General features: G+C 36.8%; 3 protein-coding genes across 5 annotated transcripts in view; 2 read left to right on the top strand and 1 right to left on the bottom strand.

Annotated features, from left to right (window-relative positions):
- Nucleotides 1-25,632, top strand: part of Orp8 (Oxysterol-binding protein-related protein 8) — a 732,808-nt gene that overhangs the window by 228,601 nt on the left and 478,575 nt on the right. The gene's annotated exons all lie outside the window — the stretch shown is intronic.
- LOC137639392 (golgin subfamily A member 6-like protein 22) lies at nucleotides 10-2,771 on the top strand. Its single transcript, XM_068371666.1, has 2 exons — nucleotides 10-2,226; nucleotides 2,565-2,771. Exons 1-2 carry the CDS (start codon nucleotides 10-12, stop codon nucleotides 2,769-2,771), a joined length of 2,424 nt encoding a protein of 807 aa, XP_068227767.1.
- Nucleotides 16,628-25,632, bottom strand: part of LOC137639913 (phospholipid phosphatase 1-like) — a 118,092-nt gene continuing 109,087 nt past the window's right edge. For 2 of the 3 annotated variants that reach the window (XM_068372196.1, XM_068372194.1), the window contains exon 6: nucleotides 16,628-23,653. In XM_068372196.1, coding sequence (XP_068228297.1) covers nucleotides 23,522-23,653 — 132 coding nt within the window. In that variant the 3' untranslated portion in view covers nucleotides 16,628-23,521. The remainder of the gene's footprint in view (nucleotides 23,654-25,632) is intronic. The other variant, XM_068372197.1, reaches the window with a different exon arrangement.

The following is a 25,632-nucleotide window of genomic DNA, read 5'->3' as shown; positions in this document are numbered from 1 at the left end:
CAAAACACCATGTCCTACGATTTCTCGACAAATGAAGAGGATTTGCAGGAAACTAATCTGGACGTAGATCATCTGTTGTCTGAGAATGATGGTATAAGTCAATTTTATTCTGAGGCTTTTACCAAATGCAGGATCGAAACGGGAAGTTTACATGGTGATAGAAAAGTAATTTGGAAGACCGAGAGAGAAGAAGGTAGGAATGACAAAGGAGAACTTAATTTTAAAGGAAACGTGAGGCTATCAGACGCTGGAACTATTGAAAAAATTGATTTACTGGCAAGTCAAATAAGCGTCCTTAAATGGGAAATTGAACTTCTCCAGAAACAACAAGAGGAGGTAAAGAGAGAAAACAGGGAAAGGATACAAGCTTTAGAAGCTCAGCTGATTAAGGAAAGGAAGACTCGCAGGGTGGAATTGATGGGGATGCAAGAAAGAGAAAAGGAGATAAGAATAAGGACGGAAAGAAAGGGAGAGGAGGAAAAAACAGAAAAAGAAGAGATGAAAATTATGAAGAAAAGAAAAAGTAGAAGAGATAAATATAGCGAAGAAGAAAGCGCAAGTTGGGGGGAACGCTTTTGGAAAAGTTTAATATCACATTTGATGTGGAAGCATCAACTAATGAAGACAGGGGTGAAAAAATGTGAAAGAATATTGAGTAAGTTAGAAAATGAAATTAATATTGAGGAAAAGAGCGAAAGGAAGGAAAATTTGAGGTTACGGGAAAGCAAAAGAGAGTTGAAAGAAAATGAGCCAAGAACGGGGGGAAAAGGGAAGAAAGAAGACAAAGAGAGAGTTAAGGAGGAGAAAATGAGGAGGAAAGAATTGGAGAAATATGAGAAAATATTAGATAAGGTGGCAAAGATGAGGAAAAGAGCAGAAGAAATAAAGATCCGACAAATTATAGATCTTCTAAATTTTCTAAATAAAAACTCCTATGGGTTGGACATAATATTATTCCCTTTTAAATATTTTTTGTTGCCGAAGTTTTTAAGGGAAAAGAGGATGATACACAAGATGGAGAAAATTATGAGGACGACAAAAGCCGAGAAAAAAATATATAAAAAACTGGAAAAGAATCTGAAAATTTTGGAGGAGATGAGACTGAAGGAAATTGAAAGGGAGAGGAGAGACAAGATGAAGGAAAGGGAGGAAGAAAGGCGTAGCAAAAAGGAGGAGGATATCAATGTAAGGCCAGAGGAAGGTAAATCTGAAATGATTGAAATAAGGAAAGAAAAGGAGAGTAGAAAGAAGATACGAATAAGGGATGCAAAGAAGAGAGAGGAGAAAGAAAGAGAAAAGGAGATAAGATTGACGAAGGAAAGGAAGAAGAAGAGAAGAATTAAGGAAATAATAAAAGATATAGGAAGAAAGAAGAAAAATAAAAAAATGAAGAAGAGGAAGGTGGCAATATGCAAAAGTCTGTTGCGCTTGTTGGAAAGGAAAATTAATGAAAATTTGAAGTTAGAGGAAGACAAAAGGGAGTTGAAAGAGACAGAGCCAAAAATGGGGGGAAAGGGGAAGAAAGAAGAGAAAAAGAGAGTTAAGGAGGAGAAAAGAAGGAGGAAAGAATTGGAGAAATATCAGAAAATGTTAGATAAGGTGGTAAAAATAGAGAAAAAACTCGAAGAAAGGAAAGTGCAGCAGATGATAGATCTAATAGATTCAAATCAAAACGCATCTCGTTGGAATGTAATATTATTCCTTTTTAAATGTTTCTTGTTGCCGGATTTCATTAAAAGAAAGAGGATTGAGCGTAAGAGGGAAAAAAAGATGAGGACGACGAAAGGCGCGGAAAAATTATTTAAAAAAAGGGAAAAGAATTTGAAAAATTTGAAGATGAGATGGAAGAAAATTGTAAGGGAGAGGGAAGAGAAAAAGAAAAGAGAGGAGTTGAAAGAAAGGAAGGAGGAAGAAAGGCATAGCGAAAAGGGAAATTATATCAATGTAAGGCCAGAAGAAGGCAAAAATGAAATGAGTGAAATAGGGAAAGAGAAAGAGAGAAAAGAGAAGATAAGAATGAGGAATGCAACGGAGAGAGAGGAGAAAAAGAGAAAAAAGGAGAAGATAAGAATGAGGAAAGAAAGGATGAAAGAAGAGAAAATGAGATTAAAGGAGGAAAAGTCAACTGCGAAAGAAAAGGAGAAGAGAGAAAATGAAAGAAATGCAAAGTTTAAGGAACGCGAAAAAAAGAGGAAAGAGAAACAAAAGATGAAAGAAATTGAAAAAGTAAAGAAAGAAAAACAAAAGATGAAAGAAATTGAAAAAGTAAAGAAAGAAAAACAAAAGATGAAAGAAATTGAAAAAGTAAAGAAAGAAAAACAAAAGATAGTGGAAGAAAAAAAGAAAGAAAAGGAGAAAAAGGCGAGGTTGAAAGAACTCGAAAAGCAGAAAAAAGAGAAACAAAAGAAACTGAAAGAAAAAAGAGAGAAAAGGAGAAAAATGCGAGGTTGAAAGAGCTCGAAAAAGAGAAGAAAAAGAAAAAGAAACAAAAGATGAAAGAAATTAAAAAAGAGAAGAAAGAAAAGCAAAAGAAAGTGAAAGAAAAGAAGAAAGAAAAGCAAAAGAAAGTGAAAGAAAAGAAGAAAGAAAAGCAAAAGAAAGTGAAAGAAAAGAAGAAAGAAAAGGAGAAAAATGCGAGGTTTAGGGAACTCGAAAAAAAGAAGAAAGAGAAAGCAAAACAAAAGAAACTGAATGAAAAAATGAGAGAAAGGGAAAAAATGCGAGGTTTAAAGAACGCAGAAAAAAGAGAAACAAAAGATAATGAAAGATAAGAAAAAAGAAAAGGAGAAAAATGCGAGGTTGAAAGAACTCGAAAAAAGAAGAAAGAGAAACTAAGGATACGGAAAGAAAAAAAAGAGAAAATGAGAAAAATATGAGGTTGAAAGAAATTGAAAAAGAGAATAAAAACAAAGAGAAAGAGAAACAAAATATACTGAAAGAAAAAGAGAAAGGGAGAAAAATGCGAGGTTTAAAGAACTCAAAAAAGGGAAGAAAAAGAAAGAGAAAAATAATAAAAGATACTGAAAGAATAGAGAGAGAAAAGGAGAAAAATCCAAGGTTGAAGAAACTCGAAAAAGAAAAGAAAAAAGAGAAAGGAAAGATAGTGGAAGAAAAGAAAAAAGAAAATGCGATAAATGCGAGGTTGAAAGAAGTTGAAAAAGAGGAGAGAGATAAAGAAACTAAAGATACTGAAAGAACCTGAAAATGAGAAGAAAATATAGTGGTAGAAAAGAAAAAAGGAGAAAAAAACGAGGTTTAAAGTACTCAAAAAAGAGAATTAAGAGAAAGAGAAAGAAGACAGTGGAAGAATATGAAGAAAGAAGAGAAAAAAGGCGGGGTTTAAAGAACTTGAAAAGGAGACGAGGGATGTTTAGAATAACTGCCCACCAAGATGGATTTGTGGCTAAACCCCTCAGCTTAAGTGGTGCTTGGACTAACTGAAAAGGGTGGCTCTGCAGAGGGAAGAAACCTGGCTGAGTTTAGTATGCTCTGTACCTTGATGGGGTGTACAGGACCTTGTCAAGTGTACAAATGGTCGGATATCTAGATCTATTCTTTCGGATACCAACCTTCGGGTGGTTCTGGGGGAATAATCTAGAAGACCGGCTCTGCAGAGGGATGAAGCTGGGATTCTTCTAGTATGCAGACTAGTTCTTGGAGGTTGGGCCAAAATCATATTACTGGGGAAAAAAGCTGCATCATCATTTTGAGGGTGGTATTCATATTTAGGTGAAAAGTAGCAGCAGCAAAGATTTAGAAAATAGTTGTTTTGTTTGAGAATATGAGAAATGGAAAATAGGGGATTAAAGATCAGCATGAAAAAGACGGAGTATTTGAGATTGAAAAATGGCGAGAATAGGGAAGTTAGTTTACAAGGAGAGAGATTGAAAAGAGTTGAAAATTTCAGGTATTTAGAATCAACAGTTACGGAGGATGGTGATCTTGGGGCAGAAATAAACCACAGAATACAAGCAGGATGGAAGAATTGGAAAGAAGTGCGTGGAGTGCTATGCGACAGGAGAATAGGGGTTAAGTTAAAAGGTAAATGACACAGGATAGTTGTGAGACCGGCAATGATGTTTGGAGTGGAGACGTGGGCAATAAAGAAGACAGAAGAGAAGAAGATGGATGTGGCAGAGATGAGAATGTTGAGATGGATGTGTGGGGTGACAAGAAGAGATAAGATATGTAATGAGGTAATTAGGAGTACCACAGGAGTTAGAAAACTATCAGATAACATCCAAGAAAGTAGACTGAGGTGGTACAGTCATGTCATGAGAAGAGATGAACAGTATATTGGGAGGAGAGTAATGTAAATGGAGGTACAGGGAACGAGAAGGAGAGGGAGACCAAAGCGAAGGTGGATGGACTGTATCAAGGATGACCTTCGATCAAAGGGATTAACCGGTGATGAGGTATGGGACAGAGGTAGATGGAGAAAGCTGACCAGAAACATCGACTCACATAGAAGTGGGAAAAGATGTTAACAAAGAAGAAGAAGAAGTAGTTTGAGAATAAGAGGCCTTAGGACGATTGTTAGCCCGACTGCTCAACTTAAAGGATGTTTGGCTTTGCAGAGGGAAGGAACCTAGCTGATTCTAGTATGCTATGTACCTTGATGGGGTGTACAGGGCCTTTGTCAAGTGTACAATATGGTCGGATATCTAGATCTATTCTTTCGGATACCAACCTTCGGGTGGTTCTGGGGGAATAATCTAGAAGACCGGCTCTGCAGAGGGATGAAGCTGGGATTCTTCTAGTATGCAGACTAGTTCTTGGAGGTTGGGCCAAAACCATATTACTGGGGAAAAAAGCTGCATCATCTTTTTGGGGGTGGCATTTATAGTTATGTGAAGAGCTTCTTCTTCGGCTACATCTTTTCCCACTTCCATGTGGGATCGATGTTTCTGGTCAGCTTTCTGCATCTACCTCTGTCCCACACATCACCAGTTAATCCCTTTGATCGGAGGTCATCAATGATACAGTCCACCCACCTTCGCTTTGGTCTCCCTTGCCTTCTCGTTCCCTGTACCTCCATTTCCATTACTCTCCTCCCAATATACTGTTCATCTCTTATGAAATGACCGTACCAACTCGGTCTACTTTCTTGGATGTTATCTGATAGTTTTCTAACTCCTGTGGTACTCCTAATTACCTCATTACATATCTTATCTCTTCTTGTCACCCCACACATCCATCTCAACATTCTCATCTCTGCCACATCCATCTTCTTCTCTTCTGTCTTATTTATTGCTCACGTCTCTGCTCCAAACATCATTGCCGGCCTCACAACTGTCCTGTGTACTTTACCTTTCAACTTTACCCCTATTTTCCTGTCGCATAGTACTCCAAGCACTTTTTTCCAATTCTTCCATACTACTTGTATTCTGTGGTTTATTTCTGGCCCAGGATCACCATCCTCTGCAACTGTTGATCCTAAATACCTAAAATTTTCAACTCTTTTCTATCTCTCTCCTTGTAAAATAATTTCCCCATTCTCGCCATTTTTCAATCTCAAATACTCTGTCTTTTTCCTGCAGATCTTCAATCCTCTATTTTCCATTTCTCTTCTCCACTCCTCCAGTTTCTCTTCTACTACCTCTCGCCTAGTGCTACACAGCATAACATCATCAGCAAAAAGCATACACCAAGAAGACTGATCTCTAATACCTTGTGTTACTACAGCCATGAGAAGAGATGAACAGTATATTGGGAGGAGAGTGATGGAAATGGAGGTACAGGGAACGAGAAGGAGAGGGAGACCAAAGCGAAGGTGGATGGACTGTATCAAGGATGACCTTCGATGAAAGGGATTAACCGGTGATGAGGTGTGGGACAGAGGTAGATGGAGAAAGCTGACCAGAAACATCGACCCCACATAGAAGTGGGAAAAGATGTAGACAAAGAAGAAGAAGTTTGAGAATAAGAGGCCTTAGGACGATTGTTAGCCCGACTGCTCAACTTGAAGGATGTTTAGCTTTGCAGGGGGAAGGACCTGGCTGATTCTAGTATGCTATGTACCTTGATGGGGTGTACAGGGCCTTTGTCAAGTGTACAATATGGTCGGATATCTAGATCTATTCTTTCGGATACCAATCTTTGGGTGGTTCTGGGGAATAATCTAGAAGACCGGCTCTGCAGAGGGATGAAGCTGGGATTCTTCTAGTATGCAGACTAGTTCTTGGAGGTTGGGACAAAACCATATTACTAAGGTTTTAAAAAAGCTGCATCATCATTTTGAGGGTGGTATTTATATTTAGGTGAAAAGCAGCAGCAGCAAAGATGTAGAAAATAGTTGTTTTGTTTGAGAATATGAGAAATGGAAAATAGGGGATTGAAGATCAGCATGAAAAAGACGGAGTATTTGAGATTGAAAAATGGCGAGAATAGGGAAGTTAGTTTACAAGGAGAGAGATTGAAAAGAGTTGAAAATTTCAGGTATTTAGGATCAACAGTTACGGAGGATGGTGATCTGGGGGCAGAAATAAACCACAGAATACAAGCAGGATGGAAGAATTGGAAAGAAGTGCGTGGAGTGCTATGCGACAGGAGAATAGGGGTTAAATTGAAAGGTAAAGTACACAGGATAGTTGTGAGACCGGCAATGATGTTTGGAGCGGAGACATGGGCAATAAAGAAGACAAAAGAGAAGAAGATGGATGTGGCAGAGATGAGAATGTTGAGATGGATGTGTGGGGTGACAAAAAGAGATAAGATATGTAATGAGGTAATTAGGAGTACCACAGGAGTTAGAAAACTATCAGATAACATCCAAGAAAGTAGACTGAGGTGGTACAGTCATGTCATGAGAAGAGATGAACAGTATATTGGGAGGATAGTAATGTAAATGGAGGTACAGGGAACAAGAAGGAGAGGGAGACCAAAGTGAAGGTGGGTGGACTGTATCAAGGATGACCTTCGATCAAAGGGATTAACCGGTGATGAGGTATGGGACAGAGGTAGATGGAGAAAGCTGACCAGAAACATCGACCCCACATAGAAGGGGGAAAAGATGTTAACAAAGAAGAAGAAATAGTTTGAGAATAAGAGGCCTTAGGACGATTGTTAGCCCGACTGCTCAACTTAAAGGATGTTTGGCTTTGCAGAGGGAAGGAACCTAGCTGATTCTAGTATGCTATGTACCTTGATGGGGTGTACAGGGCCTTTGTCAAGTGTACAATATGGTCGGATATCTAGATCTATTCTTTCGGATACCAACCTTTGGGTGGTTCTGGGGGAATAATCTAGAAGACCGGCTCTGCAGAGGGATGAAGCTGGGATTCTTCTAGTATGCAGACTAGTTCTTGGAGGTTGGGACAAAACCATATTACTGGGGAAAAAAGCTGCATCATCTTTTTGGGGGTGGCATTTATAGTTATGTGAAGAGCTTCTTCTTCTTCTTTGGCTACATCTTTTCCCACTTCTATGTGGGATCGATGTTTCTGGTCAGCTTTCTGCATCTACCTCTGTCCCACACCTCATCACCAGTTAATCCCTTTGATCGAAGGTCATCAATGATACAGTCCACCCACCTTCGCTTTGGTCTCCCTTGCCTTCTCGTTCCCTATACCTCCATTTCCATTACTCTCCTCCCAATATACTGTTCATCTCTTCTCATGAAATGACCGTACCAATGGTTGGGCTTGAAGACATAATTCCAAAAAGTCCTGTTTTTGAGCAAGCACAGTGTTTTTGGAAGCGCCAGAATCCTATCCCAATTTTGGACCAATCAGTGGCAAGACTTGTTGGCTTGGTTTTACCGAGGATCCATACACCCTCTTCAATCTTGTTCATGATTACTTTTTTAAATTCTTGGAGTAGCTTGTCTAAGTCATCACTCCAATGAAAGGATGTCCATGGCTTTAGCAAATCACAGAAGGGCAGCATGCATTCAGTCATTTTGGAGGCGTAGGACACTTGTTTAATAAGTCCAAACCAGGATCGGATGTCAGGGATGTTTTTTGGTGTTGGAAAGTCAAGGATTGCCTCTAGGAACTTTCTTCAAGTGTAACACTGTCAGTTGTGATTTCGAACCCTGCAAACTATACAGTTCCTTGACCAAATATGAACTTGTCCAGATTCAGTGTCATTCTAATCCTACCAAATATGCCTAACCAGAGGAGTGTTTCATCAATGCACTTGGTCTTTTCCAGAATGTCTGTGATGATCTCATGAAAATCCATGGAGTATCCATCACCAGATGCAATGTATCCTTGAGGAGCAGTTCGACAGTGGTATCTGCCCCATCATCCCCATGGGGTAATGAAAGTGGTAAAATGTCTGTCTTCTTCTCTGAGAGGGATGCTATGGTACTCATTCCAAGCATCAAACACTGATTTCACTGTTCCATGGGGTACCGATCTTACTTGTTGGAAAGCTTCCGTCGCTGAGAGGAACTTTGAATGGTTCGATACCACCGACCCTGATGACCCCGAACCTGTTGTGATGGATGAAATCGTGTCTCTTGGAAAGTCCATGGGGCTGGAGGTAGTCGAGGAAGACGTGAGCGACCTTGTCGAAGAGCATCAGGGAGAGCTCACGACACAGGAATTGATCGAGCTCCAGGAGATGCAACATTCGAAGGTGTTGCAGGACCTCAGTAGCGAGGAGGAGGTGGAAGACGAGGGCCGCCTTTCTACGGCAGAAATCAAAGACATGTTAGCGAAGTGGCAGGAGTTTTCTGATTTTATGGAAAAGAGGCACCTGGACAAGTTGGCGAGTGGTCGTGCGTTAGCCTTGTGGGACGACACTTGCGTGCGTCCTTTTTGCAACATATTGAAGGGGAGACAAAAGAAAACATCCCTAGATAGGTTCCTTTTAAAAAGGCCGTCAAAAAGTGCTGGCGAAAGTGAGGCAAAATGAGCCAAGCCGGAAGAAGAAGAAAAGTAAAAAAATGAAAATGAAAACAAAATGTAGAATTAAGTTTAGTGTAACGTAAGATTAACATTTTATTTTTAAGTGCGTGTACAGTAAGCTAATTTGATTTAAGCTGAATTTAAAGTTTAATTTCATTTAAGTTAAATTTAAAGTTAAGGTTATGTTACGTAGTGTTACAAAAGTGTTGCATACCGATCGTGTTGCCGTCAAGTCTCTCTCCTCCCCATCCTCTCTTCCTCCTCCTCCTCCTCCGCACACACCAACATTAGCCGCTACCGTCTGTCTTGAAGGTAAGAACTCCATAATAATGTTACATTTCATAACCAGTTCATAGCCTTTGTTATTTTGTTAGCGTAGGATGTTGATTACATCAATTAAAAACATGTTTTTCCCCTGTAATATACTGTTTTTAGGGTTTTTTTTTTCAGAGGGTGGGGACGGATTAATTTGTTTTCAGTTATTTTATGTGGGAAAAATTCATCTGAGATACGAGGAAATTGAAATATGAGCTCGTTCCTGGAACGGATTAAACTCGTACCTCAAGGTATTACTATAGAGGTATCACAGGATTACTACCCCTGGAGTGGAGATAGCGAAAGATATCGCATATGTAACAGGGATGTGTTTAGAACAACCACGGCTATCTTTCCCCTAATAGAGTTAAGCTTGTCTTGAAGGATATGGGATAGGATTGGATATGTGGGAGAGCTGTTACAACTCTGATACCAGTGTGTTACTGTAAACACATTCGCTGGTTCGGCATTCCAGTAGCAGCCATTGTATGAAATATGGTCTCACACTGAGAATCGGGAGGGGATGGAAAGTAATGGGCGGGTCCATCAGGATGACATGGCTATCTCACCCAAAAATAGATTTTTCCTATGTCAAAATCCCAATTTTGAGCTCGAGTTATGTCGTCCTGATGGAAGTGTACCAGAGAATTAAAAATTTTCATTTAAAGGTTTAAAGGCCACTCATGAATGGCAGGGGCAAGGGACAGTGACATTGCCCTATCAAGCAGGACAATGCCCTAGAGATTGACCATATACAGTGGAACCTCTACACACGAACGTATCTACATCCAAATTTTCCAACATCCGAAGTAAAATTCGAGCAATTTTTCGACTCTACACCCAAATTTTATTTCGACACACGAAGTAAGCAATTTTCGTCGTACCGGTTGTATCCGAATTTTTCGACACGCGAAGTACAATTCAAACACGTTGCTACTCTACACCTGAATTTTTTTTCGACACCCGAAGTAAACAATACCCGTGCACGTAGTAGATGGTACTCATAGCGCCGGATGTATTTTTTATTTCCGCTGATAGAAGGCAGCATTTCTACCTCGGAGGGACCCTCAATTAGCGTGGCTTGGGACATTCCTCTGTTCACGTCGGCTTCGTGTGGTTGTGCCCTGTGCGTTCTGCTATTAACTGTGTTTTAATCGTGATTTTTTACGTTCATCCTTTTACGGTATTTTACGTAAATCATGGGTCCTAAAAGGCTTAGTATCGCAAGTGGTTGTGGTAGTGGTGAGAAAAGGAATAAGGAAATGCTTTCTTTAGAAATAAAGCAAGGAATTATTGAAAAGCATGAGAGAGAGAGAGAGAGAGAGAGAGAGAGAGAGAGAGAGAGAGAGAGAGAGAGAGAGAGAGAGAGAGAGAGAGAGAGAGAGAGAGTGTTACTACTGAACGTTTGATGGAGATTAAGCATCGAGAGAGAGAGAGAGAGAGAGAGAGAGAGAGAGAGAGAGAGAGAGAGACTCTAAAAAGATAAATCACGTTTTGAGTGTGAGTGAACTTGCAAAAGAACATCACGACGAACTTACGACAGAAGAGCTCAAGGAACTCCATGCTATGTCTGAGCACATGAGTGATGACAAGGAAGGGATCGAGGAGGTAAAGCATGTGTTAGGTTCGGCGCAAATAAAAGAGGTGTTAGGAAAATATCAAGACTTGGTCGACTTCATCGACAAATACCATCCAAAGAAATTGCAGGTTTGTCGTTTAGTTGCGCAGTTTGATGATGTTTCCCTAACTTATTTTCGAAACATTCTGAAAAGCTGTACCAAGCAACTTTCTATCGATAGCTTCTTTAAAAAAACTACGAAGCGAACTCGTGATGAAGAGGAAGGAAGTGGTTCAAAGAAAACGGTAAAGAGTGAAGCGAAAGAAAGTGAAACAAAGAAAACGGCAAAGATTGAAGAGAATAAAATTCAATCAATTTTAAGTGTAGAGTGAAAGTGATTAAAATTAATCATCAAAAAGAAAAAAAGAAAATGTAAAAAAAAAATATAAAATATAAAAATAAAAAAAAATAAAAAAAAATAAGCTAATTTAGGTTAAAGTTCACTTAGTGTAAGTTAGAATAAGTTACGGTAGTGTACATTTATCGTTTATCGTAGTCAACCTCTCTACCTCCTCGCCGCCCGTCCGTCTCCTCTCTGCATAGCAAGACCAACACCTGCGCTGGACTTTCTAAGGTAAAGTGACGCTAAAAACCCGTTTCTTATTTATTATTTCTTGATAATTATTCTTTTTTACATGTCTATTATCTAATTTAGAGTGCATACTGTCATGTGTAATTATGTGTAGTTATTTATTAAGGAGTTATCATAGGTTTTTGGGCTCAACCACGGATTAATCCTATTTCAATGTATTCTTATGGGAAAATTCGTTTCTACATCCGAACATTTTCTACATCCGAAGTCGGTTGTGGAACGGATTAAATTCGTATGTAGAGGTACCACTGTACACATATCAGCGCCCAAGTCCCCTCTCAACCCAAGCTAGGACTAAGGAGGGCCAGGTAATGGCTGCTGATGACTTAGAAGATAGACCTATAGGCTCCCCCAAGCCCCCATCCTTAGCTCACAAGGATGGTGAGGTTGCATCGACCAAAGAAACTAACGAGTTTGAGCGGGACTCGAACCCTAGACTGGCGTTCACCAGTCATGGACGTTACCACATCGGCCATATTAGAGTTTAACCACTTGAGTGTTCTTTTGTGCCAACCTCATTAATTAGCCTATAGAAGAATTAAAATTATTCCACAATTAGGGCATCTAATGATAGTTTGTTTTATGTTTCCAAATACTTTATAGCTATTTGGGACAACAGCCGAACTCTATGAGTGGACTTTAAAAGTTCTTGTAAACTGTATTGAAATCAGACAGTTATCATCACAGCCCCACTCAGTGCGATGAAGATGCATTTGTAAGAACACATACTCTGTAATAGGAGTGTTAAAGAATTGAGGTACACTAATTTTCATTTAGAAACATTAGGTCCATTATAAAGGAAACGCAAAAAGATGTACGTACAGTGTTTTATTTCCAAAAGCAAGCAAATGTAACAGAATTGGTGCAATAATGTTTATATTTTTGTGCTTAAAGACTAGAAATGTTTACTCCAGTAACCTTGTACTGAATAGAATGATAACATCATTCCATACAATAAAGATAAGTTACCTTTTGACTCTTCAATATAACATATATGGTTTATAACACAGTGCAAATTAGAAGAACATTCAACCCGCACTATTACACTGTAATAGTCCCGTATAATACAGTCCATAAGTATCCATGCACAGCACTAAGAAGTTGGTTTAATCACACTACCAGCTGCCACAACAAAGTGTTTAATTTCCTCCAATTGTTTAAGGGAGAGGCATCTTTCCTAGGATCATGACCCGATTGCATACTATCTGGGTCAGCCCTTCGGATAAAATAGGTGAGTTTTGTACTTGGTTGTTTCAAAGAGAGATTAGATCCTTATGTTTCCCCTTTAAAAAGTTGTCCGCCTTTCAAAGCTACAGTCTTTGACTGGTAAGCTTTAAGGCATTTTATGGGGTACAGAGAAGGATCTTCCTGTAGAGGGACGACCTTCTATGGTCCCCAACGTTTTGTGGGGAGTTCATTTTTAGCCAGGAATACAGGATCTGGGTATATAGTAAATTAACTTCTCCCGACTCCGAGAATTCAGTGTGGCCATCATCCGTTGATAGTGCTACAATCTTGCTGACTCTAGCACCAGAAGCCATAGCTAGTAAAAACATTGATTTTTGGGTAAGATCTCTCAAGGAAGCGGAAGAATTATCGATTGAGGAGGCTAAGTGCAACACTTTATCCAAAGACTATGAGATGGTTTTGTGGGGGGAGCATTTTGTTTCTGATTAGCATGAGCCTTAAGGATCTTATTGAACAGTTCGCTGTCGAGTTCAATATCAAAAGCGATAGGTCTGGTTAGGGCCGATTTACATGAGGAAATAGTTGTGGAGGAGGACAGACCCTATTCATGGAGTGTGATAAAGAATGATAAACAGAAGTCCATTGTAATCGAAATGGGCTTATGTTTCTTAACAAACTCCACCCACTTCTTCCAAGAGGTCAAAAATTGTCTTTTTGTAGTAGAGGACTTGTATTTTTTTTTTAAATCAATCCTTTCCTTTGAAACTCCGTATTTTCTTTTAGCAGCAAATCATGAGTTGAAGGTTTTTCGTTATCCAGGAGGAAGTGAATACAGTCTCCTGTTGAAGATCCTGGGACAGCACTGGTGTCGGCAGAGGAATCCAACTAGGTTTGAGTTCCAGAACAAGAGGGTACCAATTGCTCTTGGGCCAATTGGGGACCACTAAGACTGCTGTTCCATTGAAGGTCCATAGTTTGTCCGGGACCTTCATTAGGAGATTGAACGGTGGAAAAAGGTAAATGCGAGTCCACTGGTTCCAATCCAGTAACATCGCATCTATCCCCACTGCTTCTGGATCTAAATTCACTAGGAAGAGATTGCTGAAGAAACCTGGAGATCCATCTAAGACTTCCTCGAAGGAATTCTTCTCCATCAACTTTTGTACCTTTTCTTGCAAAAGGTCTCTCTGGGATCCCAGCAAATAGAACAATGGGATCATCAGAGGCTGTGTCCTAGGAGAGTGACTGTTCATGAACGGGATGCGATATCCTAAATGGAGTGCTTCTGCTACTCAGGGTTCTGCCCTGGTAGAATTGCCACCTTGTCCAATGACATTGCAGGTATCCCCCACCGGTGGTAAATCAGGGGACATGCCATCCCTAACGCTCACCTTTCCATCCTTAGTTCCCTCTGGACGAAGGATTACCTCTACCAAGAGGATTCTGATTATCTCTTTTATTGCTGATCTTCATCTGGTTCAGGCAGTAGACAACACTGGGGTGCCTGCTTCATTGGAGATGGTTTAGATATTGTTAGAGGAACAGAGAAGCATGATGCAACTGCTCTCCTTAAAAAGGAAGCCTGGCTAGACTTTTCCACCTTCTCAACTGTTGCAGTCACTTCTGCATTTGAAATTTGTATATTGAGCAAAATTTAGGTGTCCTTAGCTTGGTTTGATAGGGTAATGTCAAACCTATGATTGGCACTTTGAGATTCTGGAAAGATCCCGTCAATAAGGCATCATCTCCCTACTACAGGAGCATGAGGAGCTTCACCAAGGCTGTTAATACGGCGAATGAGGCCATTACATTCATAGAGTTTGAGGCGTCTCCTGGGCCTGAGGCTGGGACTTTCAGGGGAAGCAACACCTGTCATTCCAGAGGGTTCTGCTTGAGCAGATAACTTCAAAGAATCCTCTATCACTATAATGGATGAAGGGTGCGGAGATGCATGCCCTGGCCTGGGCATTGGTTGTGTAGGTTCCTGTTTAGGAATAAACTTAGCACTTTTATTCCTTTCTGAAACATCTTTATGCTCCCATGGAACCTCCAATGTATAATCAAGAGGAGTATGAGGGTATCTGGAATAGTCATAATAATACTGGATTCTCTTTCTGGTGACACTGGCTCATGATAAGATGGTGAAGAAGAGAGGGTTTTACTTCAGTCTCAGCCGATTGTTAGTTACTTCTATAGACATCATTCATTCTGTGCATTAGCTGTCATGGGAGCTAGTTCCCCTCAGGAAATGAGGATAAGGCTATCAACCTTACTTTCTGTCACTAGATGGAGGCCAAGGTCTAACCTCTAACACCAGTTTCTTCCTCATAATTTGGAGGTTTAGATGTCTAATTCTCTTATGAGCATTTGTCATGCTCCAATTAGAGTACTGGAAAAGACACCCCTTTAGAATTATGCACATGCATATTGAAGGAAGTCTGATTAGTAGGAGAATGCATAATGGTGACAGTACGGCAGTTGGCGTGCGAATAAGCAAACACGTGCAAGTGATGGTGCTTTCAGGTGGATTGCATGCACTAGGGTGCTTGGCGCATTCATGTGGATGCTTCTCCATAGTTTTATAAGAAAACATATTTGGGGGTTGTTTGTGACACTGCAGATGTACTGCTGGGTTAGCACTATGGTGATCAGAGACGAACTGCTATCTTTGTTTAGATGCTGTAATATATTACTTCTTTCTTGGGAGAAGCCGACCCTGTCGAGCCCCACGGGGTACTTGGGAAGCTTACTGATTTTCTAGGGGAAGCTTGTTCCAGTACAATACTTCTCTCTTGTAGTAACTTTATTTGTAGGGCTCCGTAGTGTCACTGGAAAAGCTTGTTCATGAGAAGCTGTCGAGGATGAATAGTAGGAATCTTCCAAAGCCATAGGAAGCATTCAGTAGTGGGAAACACATTTCGGGCACTTATAGAATAATGCGCTGTACGCTGTAGAGGCACTTTTCTCACCTGTAAAGCAGAAACCTCTGGAACCAGTGAGAAATCTTAAATTACTGGGAGGAGATGTAGAACGAGTAGTTCTTGAACTCCAGGAATATCAAGGGCACTTCTATCGAGGCATTATCCCTAGTCTATAAGTTACCAGATGTTAATGGGTCATGATCACTCTTGGCATTCTTAGCCTCACTAAGAAGGGGAGAATATACGAGATCAACAAACTCGCTGACAAAGGACTGGCTGTCATCCTGTGTTATTGGAGTTTCGGAAATCTCGGATAACGAAGGCTCAAACAGGGATGGAAAAAGAATGCTTCAGCTTCTTTCTTCCTTTTAAGGAAGAAGGTGATGGGGGGGAATGATTCTTAGCTTTCTTTTTCCTGTAACTGTTATACTTTTCCCATTGGGAAGACTACCATTCCTTGCAAACATCATGAGGGGAATTCATATCACGAATTCCGTCTGTCTCCCTATACATAGAACACAAGGGATGGGGATCACATTCTAGATGGCTCAACTAAGTACCACCTCCATGACCATCTTGGATTCTTATTAACGCTGGTTTAACACATTCTGAAAAGCAAAGAAAAGATTTTACACAAAGCACTGAGAGGTCAGTAACAGACGTCGTATTGTCGCAGTGTTTAACTGTTAAGTAGCTACGTTTACAATAGCATCACCTCACCAGAGATAGTGGGTACGTAGTGCAACTGTAAAGTGTTGCCATACCCCCATATGGTCTTATATATAGTTAAACAATGTGCGCCAGAGCTTACTCATATACAGTACAGTGCTGTAAATGACGAGAGTTGTATCTGTGTAGGAACAAACTAAATGTTATTGCAGTATTAATATTTGGTTTTTCCCTCTCAGTACGAGTGCGATTCCAAGTTGGTTGATCTTCCTCTGGTGAGGAGGGACATAGGGGAAAGCGAGAGACAACGTCTTTTATATTAATGTTGAAAAGCATATGCTTTGTGGATATTTGCTGTGACTCACAGCTAAATCATATACTGTAAATAATTGAATGTACACGTACCATATAAGATTTTAAATGCCATTGCAGTATACCACTTTGTGTAAATTTAGGTATGAAAACACAATTAATTTGTTTATTTTATTCTTTTAATGGAAAAACTATATAATCTATAAAATTATGAAGAAAAATTACATTTATCATGCTTATGATGTAACAATTCTAAAATGATGTACTGAACTCTATTTAGTTGTCTGACCATAATTGTGTATCTGCCGCATTACCGGGGAAAAAAGGGCTTAATGAAAAACCCTTTTTAATACAGTAATTAATAAAATTGTCATAATCCAAATGTTTACGTATTACATAAAGAGTTGATGTTAAAGAAATTTACTTTTAAAATGTACAAAACACTACTTTACTGAGGAAGTCATCATACACTAAAGGCATGAAACAGTACATGCCTTCACTAGAATAAGACACTTAATGTAATGTTGCCAAAAACTATCATGAAAATGCCTTTTGTTCAAGATGGCTTTTTCAAATGCATTACTGTACATCATGCACTAATAATTCTCAATCGGTTCCTGTTGTAGGAAAAGACATGTTGTAATATATTCAATCTGTACTTCAGCTGAAAGGCATCTTTATCATATGAAGTTCTAAAGTTTTAAAAGAAACTATTTTAAAAGTAGTTACATTAGACATTTTAAGATCTTTCAAATTCACTTAATAACTAACATTTAGTGTCAAATACAATATCCAGCCTAATATCTCTAGAAATCTACAACTAAAATAGCTATTAAAAATAGAATTTAATGAAACAAAATATACGTAAATGATTAGTAGTGTCAACACGTGTTATCATCAAAATAAATTACAGAAATACTGTAATGCAAATTACAACACTCCCACTTTTCTTATGTGCATTTATTTTTTCCCTTCAACAAAGTTGCAATGATCTACTGCTTTACCCTGCATTTGGTGACAAAATGAAAACGGCTTAAGGATTCTGGGTGTAGTGACACTTTCTCAATCATTGTTTTTCCATAGTTTTTTGGGGGTTTGTCGGAATTTTAACCACTTGTCATCATCAGAATGACAATACAGGTACTGTACTATTATGAATCAATCCTCTATTCTAGAAAATAAAGAAAGTAACCATAAAAGATGCAGTATACTTGGATGATTATGAGAGTAGTCTTTTTTTATTATGCAATTCTTTAGCAAAACTGAAAATAAAAGCACACAACAGGGGGGGCGGGGTTAGTGGAGGAATGATCTCTATCGAGTTCTCTTTTAAGAAATAAAATGCCCTTGGCAACATGAATTGTTTAACATCAAAAGCACATTCTAATTGGAGTTGTAAAATCAACCTTGCAAATTAAAATTTAAATAATTGAATACTGTACACACAATTAGAGAACAAAATGAAAGAAATCACAATGCTTTATGATAAAAGAATAGAATTTGCTTTCGAACAACACAAGAATCAAGCAAACGGTAAAATCCAGTATTATATCTTACAAAAGTAAATCTAAATACTGTATGATGTTCTAAAAAAATCAACAGAACTAACCATTGCAATATCTGTTAAGAAATCATATCTGCAACAATTTATTTCCTGAACCTGAAACTTAACAACAATTCCAACATTTAATCCAGCTTAAATAATGGTAGATTACATCTTAAAAAAAGATATTGTAAAGTAACTTAATCAGGCCACAGAATAATTTCAAGACTAATAGTAATGGGTAATAGAATTTGTTCTTAAATGAGGTGATATCTGGAGCAAGATCACATTACAAAAAACTAAACAGTTAGAAGGGAAAAGACCAAAGGGAATGAATGAAAATTAAAATTATTACAAATAATAGCACCTCTAACAACATAACTCCATCTAAAATGCTCAAGTTAAATGGCTTAGTGATCATATTTTCATCAATTTTATAGGTTGGCCATTATTAATTGGGTAAAATTATTTACTTCAAGCCATAATTGTACTTTGCAGTTTCATATAAATTACAAAACTTTAGAAATATATCGTTTTATGTTTTCACAAAAACAGATACATTATAGTAAATGAGTTTTCACAAAAACAGATACATTATAGTAAATGAGTTTTCACAAAAACAGAAACATTATAGTAAATAAGTTTTCACAAAAACAGAAACATTATAGTAAATGAGTTTTCACAAAAACAGATACAGTATAGTAAATTTTCATTATGCCTGTATGAACATTATCCTTTTAATATTTTATAATTGAAATATAATCCTTTACTAGATTATATAGATATTTCAAGAATGCAGCTGTTTCAGAAACATGATTGATGAATAGGTTAAATTGTATAACTTAAAGGACTAAATTAAAATAATTTGGAGTAAATAATGCATTAACATGAACTTATGTGAATCATACTCAAATAACATTTACATACTGGGGCTTTCCTTTATTTGAGGAAATAGAAATAATTCAACTACTATTGGTTATCAATAATTTTATAAAATTCCATGGAAAAATCCTGATTGCTAACTAATAATACAAAACTACTTCATCTAAAAGATCTATTTATTCCAAATTTCATGATCTATTTATTCCAAAGTTCATATATTTGTAGAATTTCTTTAATCAAATTAGTTCTCTTTCCATACAAATACAATAATCATCAAAAAAGTTTCTAGAAATTTTATTTTTTTTATTTTTCAAACATGGATACAAAACCCTTGAAAGGATTCTTGAATTAATATAATTCCGAGTCTTATTTTTAATGCTTAATGGTTTCCTGTCTAGCTAGTAAATGAAATAAGTAAACTCAAACTTAATAACAATATAGATCCTTTACATATTCAGTGATATCTGGTTGAAACGCACCAGAGCACAGTATACTCTACCACAAGCATATGAAAACAAAAATGAAAGTTATCTTTAAACAGAAATTTTATAATTATTGTAACCAACTTTATAAAGTAATCAAATTTTAGGCCAATTAAAGGAGGCCCCTTATTTGATCTAGAGATTCCTAACTTTAAAAATACATTTAAAATCTGAATTCCTTTACACAAGACACTAAAGCTAAATAACTATCCAAAGTCTCTTAAATCTATTTTTCGACTCATTAAAATTTAAGTCAGTAAAAATCATAGCAGTTAAAGTTATATTCTTTAAAATAATTTGTGCCATCGTGACAATTTGCAATATAAATCAATACATTTTCCTTGAATAAAATTGATTAAACCTATACCCATCATCAGTACAACCTTCTTTTACAACATAGCTTGCCACTGAAAAGAAGAAACATGGTATGCAAAGAATATGGTGTTTAATAGTAATAATGCATAGATCCAAGAGTAAAATATAGTAGAGGGGGTTAACAATTATCATAATCACAAATGTTGTTTCAGAAAATGTAGAATATTTCTTGGCTCTTCATGAAAAAAAGCATCAATAACAATGAACAAAAAGTATTAAAACTAATCATACCAAATAATCCATCTGGATTGGGGTAATTTTCTAAGTGGCTACCATTAGAAGTGTGAGTCATTTTCTGAGGCTAAAAAAAGCTGCAATTAATTATCATGGATACCAAAATAAAAAAAAATTATATTTGATATGGAAATAAGAGAGCCCAATTCAAACAATATCTTTGAAAAGGCCATAAAACTTCAATGGAAAAGCAGCAAGAAGCATCAGTTTTTGTGAAGAATTTGAGCCTATGAACATTGACCAATATGCTTATTGCTGTATCAGTGAGAATAATGACTGCAAGGTGTTACCTCAAAACAATAATAGTATTGTTACTATCCAAGTACACAAAGAACAGAAAAGCCAAATCATAGTATGTGAAGATAGGAGAATTTAAACAATAAAATAAAATTAATTACTTCCATTTGAAACAAGAATTAACAACCACTGTAAATGGAAGAATTTTTCCTTAGTAGTACGATAGCCTTTTGTTCTCTGTAGTAAGATAAGCTTAGGTAAGAGTATAGAGTTAAAATCGGCATCAACTTACTTGCACTGCCATGAGTCATTCCTTCTAAAGATGGAAATTTCGATAAGTCAAAATTTTTACGCTGATTAGAACGAAGTTATGTTTGCACTGGATAAAATAAAATTGCTTTTGAATACAGTATGTGTGCATGAATACTGCTATACACTAACTATATATCTTCTAAATTGAACAGATGAGAACAATAATCTTTTAACCAAAGATTAAATCCCAGTCTGCAAATGACATACATGACAAGCACTTACAAGTAAATGATAAAATCTTATCAACATAAAATGGGAACTAAAACTGTAATGTATTATGATACCAGGTACTTCCATAACAGATCAATAAATGAATTATATTGAGGTACAAAAATGTAATACATGAATATAAATCAAAATAACAATGAAAAACTTAGGAACATGTAAAGATCTAGAAAAAAAAAGACTCCATTCATTTGTTCCCGCAGTAACAATCCTGATTCATCAAAAACTATATATTATACCTTCAACTTTCAATCCTGGTTTTTCGTGTATAAAAACTTACCGTACATCAAGTGCCACTTTCACTGCTTACTTTCAATACCCATGTTTTACTTTGCTAAAATAAGCTATAACATTGAAATTGTGCTACATTAGTGATGTAATGGTGGGGGTTATATGAAAGGTGCAAGCTTTGACAGAAAGGGAGGGTAATAAGATTTTACACTGTCTGAATTGAAAGACTGGAGGTTAGGTTATCATTAAGCTCTAGTTTTATAGCACTATGGAAGCATGTTACTTCAGAAAGTGACAAAAAGGTAACTAAGTACACATAATTGTCACATGAAGCAAGCAAGTACACATATGGTAGTATTGTTTTGTCTCTGTACAAACTAAAAAAAATAAACAATGCATTTCAAGCTTCAAATGACGTAATAAGATGAACTAAAAGACATTAATAGGATAATGGTCCTTGAACAGACATTTTGGACCTCTCATGCTATAAGTAAAAGGCATATAAATTTCCACCTCTTAAGTACTATGGCAATTTGTTTTTTTAAACATGGTGAATATCATTAGTGCTCAAACATTAGAAAAAACCAGGCTCTAGTAATGATTTTAACTAGATACAATAATGAGGTATGTGGTGGAGGTACTGCTCTGCTTTTATTGCACCACAAATTAAATACATTCTCAAAACTCTCAACTGGTGATAACTAATTTCCAATTCACTTTATGAAAGTTAAAAGTACATTTTCAAGGCTAGTTCACTTGTACAAAGGCTTTCTTTCCAATGAAAAATAACCATCCAGTTTCATATAATCACAAAAATATAGTTCAACTGCTCTAATAAAATCTGCGCTGCTTCAAAATTAATTTTCTATATATACATAAATAAATGTTGATTAATTCTCTTAATAATTCCAGAGTAATCTCACACATAAGATGAAGAAAACTTTTGTTCGATTCGTAAATGGTAAATTATTTTCCCTGTAGCTCCATTTTGTTTCATGTACTTAACAAGGATTACCTATTCATTCAGTAACTATGGAAGCTTTACTTGTATATCACAACAAGGTAGAGCCTATGGTAATATGATTCTTCTCCTATATAATTTCTGAAGCTACTCCTATAAGTAAAAAAAAATAACAACAACAACAATAAATGCACAATAAAAAACCTCAACACAGGTGAAATAGTAAAGTTCGCAGGGAGTGTTTACATGCAATTAGCAATCAACTGGGTTATTAGCCATTAATTCAATGAGAATGATCCGCAAAGGTTGGAATCAACCTTTGAGAGATACAGTATTAGCAGCAATTGTGTTTATGCATAAGGGTCAATTGTCAAATAGATGGAAAGAAACAAAAGTCAAAGAAATGTCCTTATTACTGTTATGATATTAATAGAATTATGATTTATTGATGAACTGATTACAAGTACTGTGCACAAATATCACGAGTTCAGTCACTACAAAATGTACCTCAGTTATGCAAATGTCATTTTTTTTTATGTTTACTACTGACCATGGATAATGATGTATAACAGGGTGTAAACACTAAGTTAACTTCCTGAAACATTCCTTTAAAATACAAATAATCTTACACCACATTTATTCAAAGGAATTTGTTATTTAGAAGACTAATTGTTTCAGAGAACAAAGACAATACTTTCAACAGTGTTTGCTAACCTTCATATAATATTAAATGTAAAGAACAAGTTGCTAAACTTGAAATAATTTTCATACAAAAAATGGGACCCTTTAAAACCCAAAGAAAGCAAGAAGATAGAAAAAATAGAGGGTCTGACTTATGTGCTATCAATATCACTAACATAAGGACGGAAAACTTAAACAAGCTGAATTAACCTTGCTAAATTAACCTTCTCAAGTTCTAACTACTAAAAAAAAATTACAGAATTTGCTTTTCAATATTACTACCTTGAAGTTGTATAAAATAAATTTCTCCCTAAATTATTCCAAGACTTCATTAACCAGCTAAGTATAAAATTACCTAGAAACACGGTAATACATACCAAAAATATCTATAGTACTGCTTGAAGACTACTTTTTCATTAAGCATCTATAATAATTAAAATGAAAGTTTGTCAGAAAGAGGCATTTTGAATCAATTTTACCTAATAAAGCTAGGCATGAAAGTTGAAACTGAGAAAAGGAAAATTTAACAAAAAACTGAAAAATGTATATTAAAAAAATGCTTATATCATATGTAAGTGGTTAGAATTTCAGAGCTTTGGGAGTACTTCCTCCTTACTGAAAAGTAAACAAATGTTTAAATACCTCAGTATCTTCCTGTAAAATTTATAAGATCTGGAGTACTGTTCTTCCAAAATTAGAGGAAATACTTCTTCATCTCTTCTTTGATGAATGTATTAAGGCTTAACATTTCAGAATTTCTTTCAAAACATCAACACATAAAAATGCTAAAAAATTTCACGTCAAGTTAGTAAAAGCTATAACAGTCCAAAAAATAAAAACATTCACTTCACAAGCTCATTATGAATTATGCATGAAAATATCTACTGGTTATTCCCCAGCATCTGTTCGAGCTGTGTTGACTTCATTGTCTGCATGTGCATAATCGCGCAAAAAGACAGTTTCATTCTTCTTGCTTGTGGTTGGTAGCCCTCTGGGAAACAAGTCTGAAAAGTACAAAGCCTGGAAGAGAGGAAAAACAATATGAGGATTATTATAATGTACCATATCACAGTACTATACTTGACATATCTCAAATGTTTCACCTATAGTCCAGTGATCACCAAATAAAGGAAAAGGCTAGATATATCTTAATTTACCATTAAACTATAGTTTAGTTGTTTACTAATAATGAAAAACTACATAGTGTATTCATGATAAGACATAATGATACACATAATAATAAGTATACTGCTTTGTAATGAGTTATACTGTTGATATGAATAGCAATGGAATTAGTAACACTGACAGTGATATTGATATGAATAGCAATGGAATTAGTAACACTGACAGTGATATACTTTCACACTTTTGAGCAAAATAGAACCCTCATTCTACTGTAGTCTATGATTTAATAACTAATTTTATACCGGACAAATTAAAGAGTAAAAGTTGGAGTTCACTTTATGGCTGGGATTGTAACCTAAGGACGAGTTGAAAAATAAAATTTTAATGATGAAGTCTAGTATTTAAATATTTACCTGGTAGTCATTATGCTTTAACCATCAAAAATAACAATTTACCGACCTCTCACAAAAAAAAAAAAAAAAATCTGCCTCTCTTTCCCATCTCCCCCTCCTCCAAGATACCCAGTAGATCCAATAGGTGACACCCCTGAGTGAACACAACTGGTCAATCCATATGATGAATGTTCATATAATCTGAGTCATCATACACCTGTATATCAAAAAATTCTCAAGACCACTAAAAGTGGGTAGGAGGGAAGGAATTTGATGACTATGATCCAACATGTAAATGTATTGGTACTATTTTAAGAATTCATTAGCTGTGGTAAAATGTTATTTTGATTATAAAATAAATTTTTGAATATACTTACCCGGTGATTATATAGCTGCAACTCTGTTGCTCGACAGACAACTCTACGGTAAAAACTCGCCAGCGATCGCTACACAGGTTGCGGGTGTGCCCAACAGCGCCATCTGTCGACCAGATACCCAGTTCTCAATGTAAACAAAGACTCAATTTTCTCCTCGTCCCACTGCGTCTCTATTGGGGAGGAAGGGAGGGTCATTTAATTTATAATCACCGGGTAAGTATATTCAAAAATTTATTTTATAATCAAAATAAAATTTTTCAATATTTAACTTAGCCGGTGATTATATAGCTGATTCACACTCAGGGGGGTGGGTAGAGACCAGCAATATATGTTTACACTTTTATGAGCTAAGAGTTTTTATTTCATTTTAGAAGTTATCAAAATAACAAAAAAAAAATAAATAGGTACCTGGTAAGGAAGTCGACTTGAACAATTACTCTGCCTTTTAAGTACGTCTTCCTTACGGAGCCTCGCGATCCTCTTAGGATGCTGATCGACCCCTAGGATCTGAAGTATCAAGGGTTGCAACCCATACAACAGGACCTCATCAAAACCCCTAATCTAGGCGCTCTCAAGAAATGACTTTGACCACCCGCCAAATCAACCAGGATGCGAAAGGCTTCTTAGCCTTCCGGACAACCCAACAAACAACAATAAAAACATTTCAAGAGAAAGATTAAAAGGGTATGGAATTAGGGAATTGTAGTGGTTGAGCCCTCACCCACTACTGCACTCGCTGCTACGAATGGTCCCAGTGTGTAGCAGTCCTCGTAAAGAGACTGGACATCCTTTAGATAAAAAGACGCAAACACTGACTTGCTTCTCCAATAGGTTGCGTCCATTATACTTCGCAGAGATCTATTTTGCTTAAAGGCCACGGAAGTTGCGACAGCTCTAACTTCGTGTGTCCTCACATTAAGCAATGCTTGGTCTTCCTCACTCAGATGTGAATGAGCTTCTCGTATTAACAGTCTGATAAAGTAGGATAAAGCATTCTTTGACATAGGCAAAAATGGTTTCTTAACTGAACACCATAAAGCTTCAGATTGGCCTCATAAAGGTTTAGTTCGCTTTAAATAGAACTTAAGAGCTCTCACAGGTCATA

The sequence above is a fragment of the Palaemon carinicauda genome, chromosome 4 (assembly GCF_036898095.1).
Source record: "Palaemon carinicauda isolate YSFRI2023 chromosome 4, ASM3689809v2, whole genome shotgun sequence".
Lineage (NCBI taxonomy): Eukaryota > Metazoa > Arthropoda > Malacostraca > Decapoda > Palaemonidae > Palaemon > Palaemon carinicauda.
This window is presented reverse-complemented; position numbering and strand designations above follow the sequence as displayed.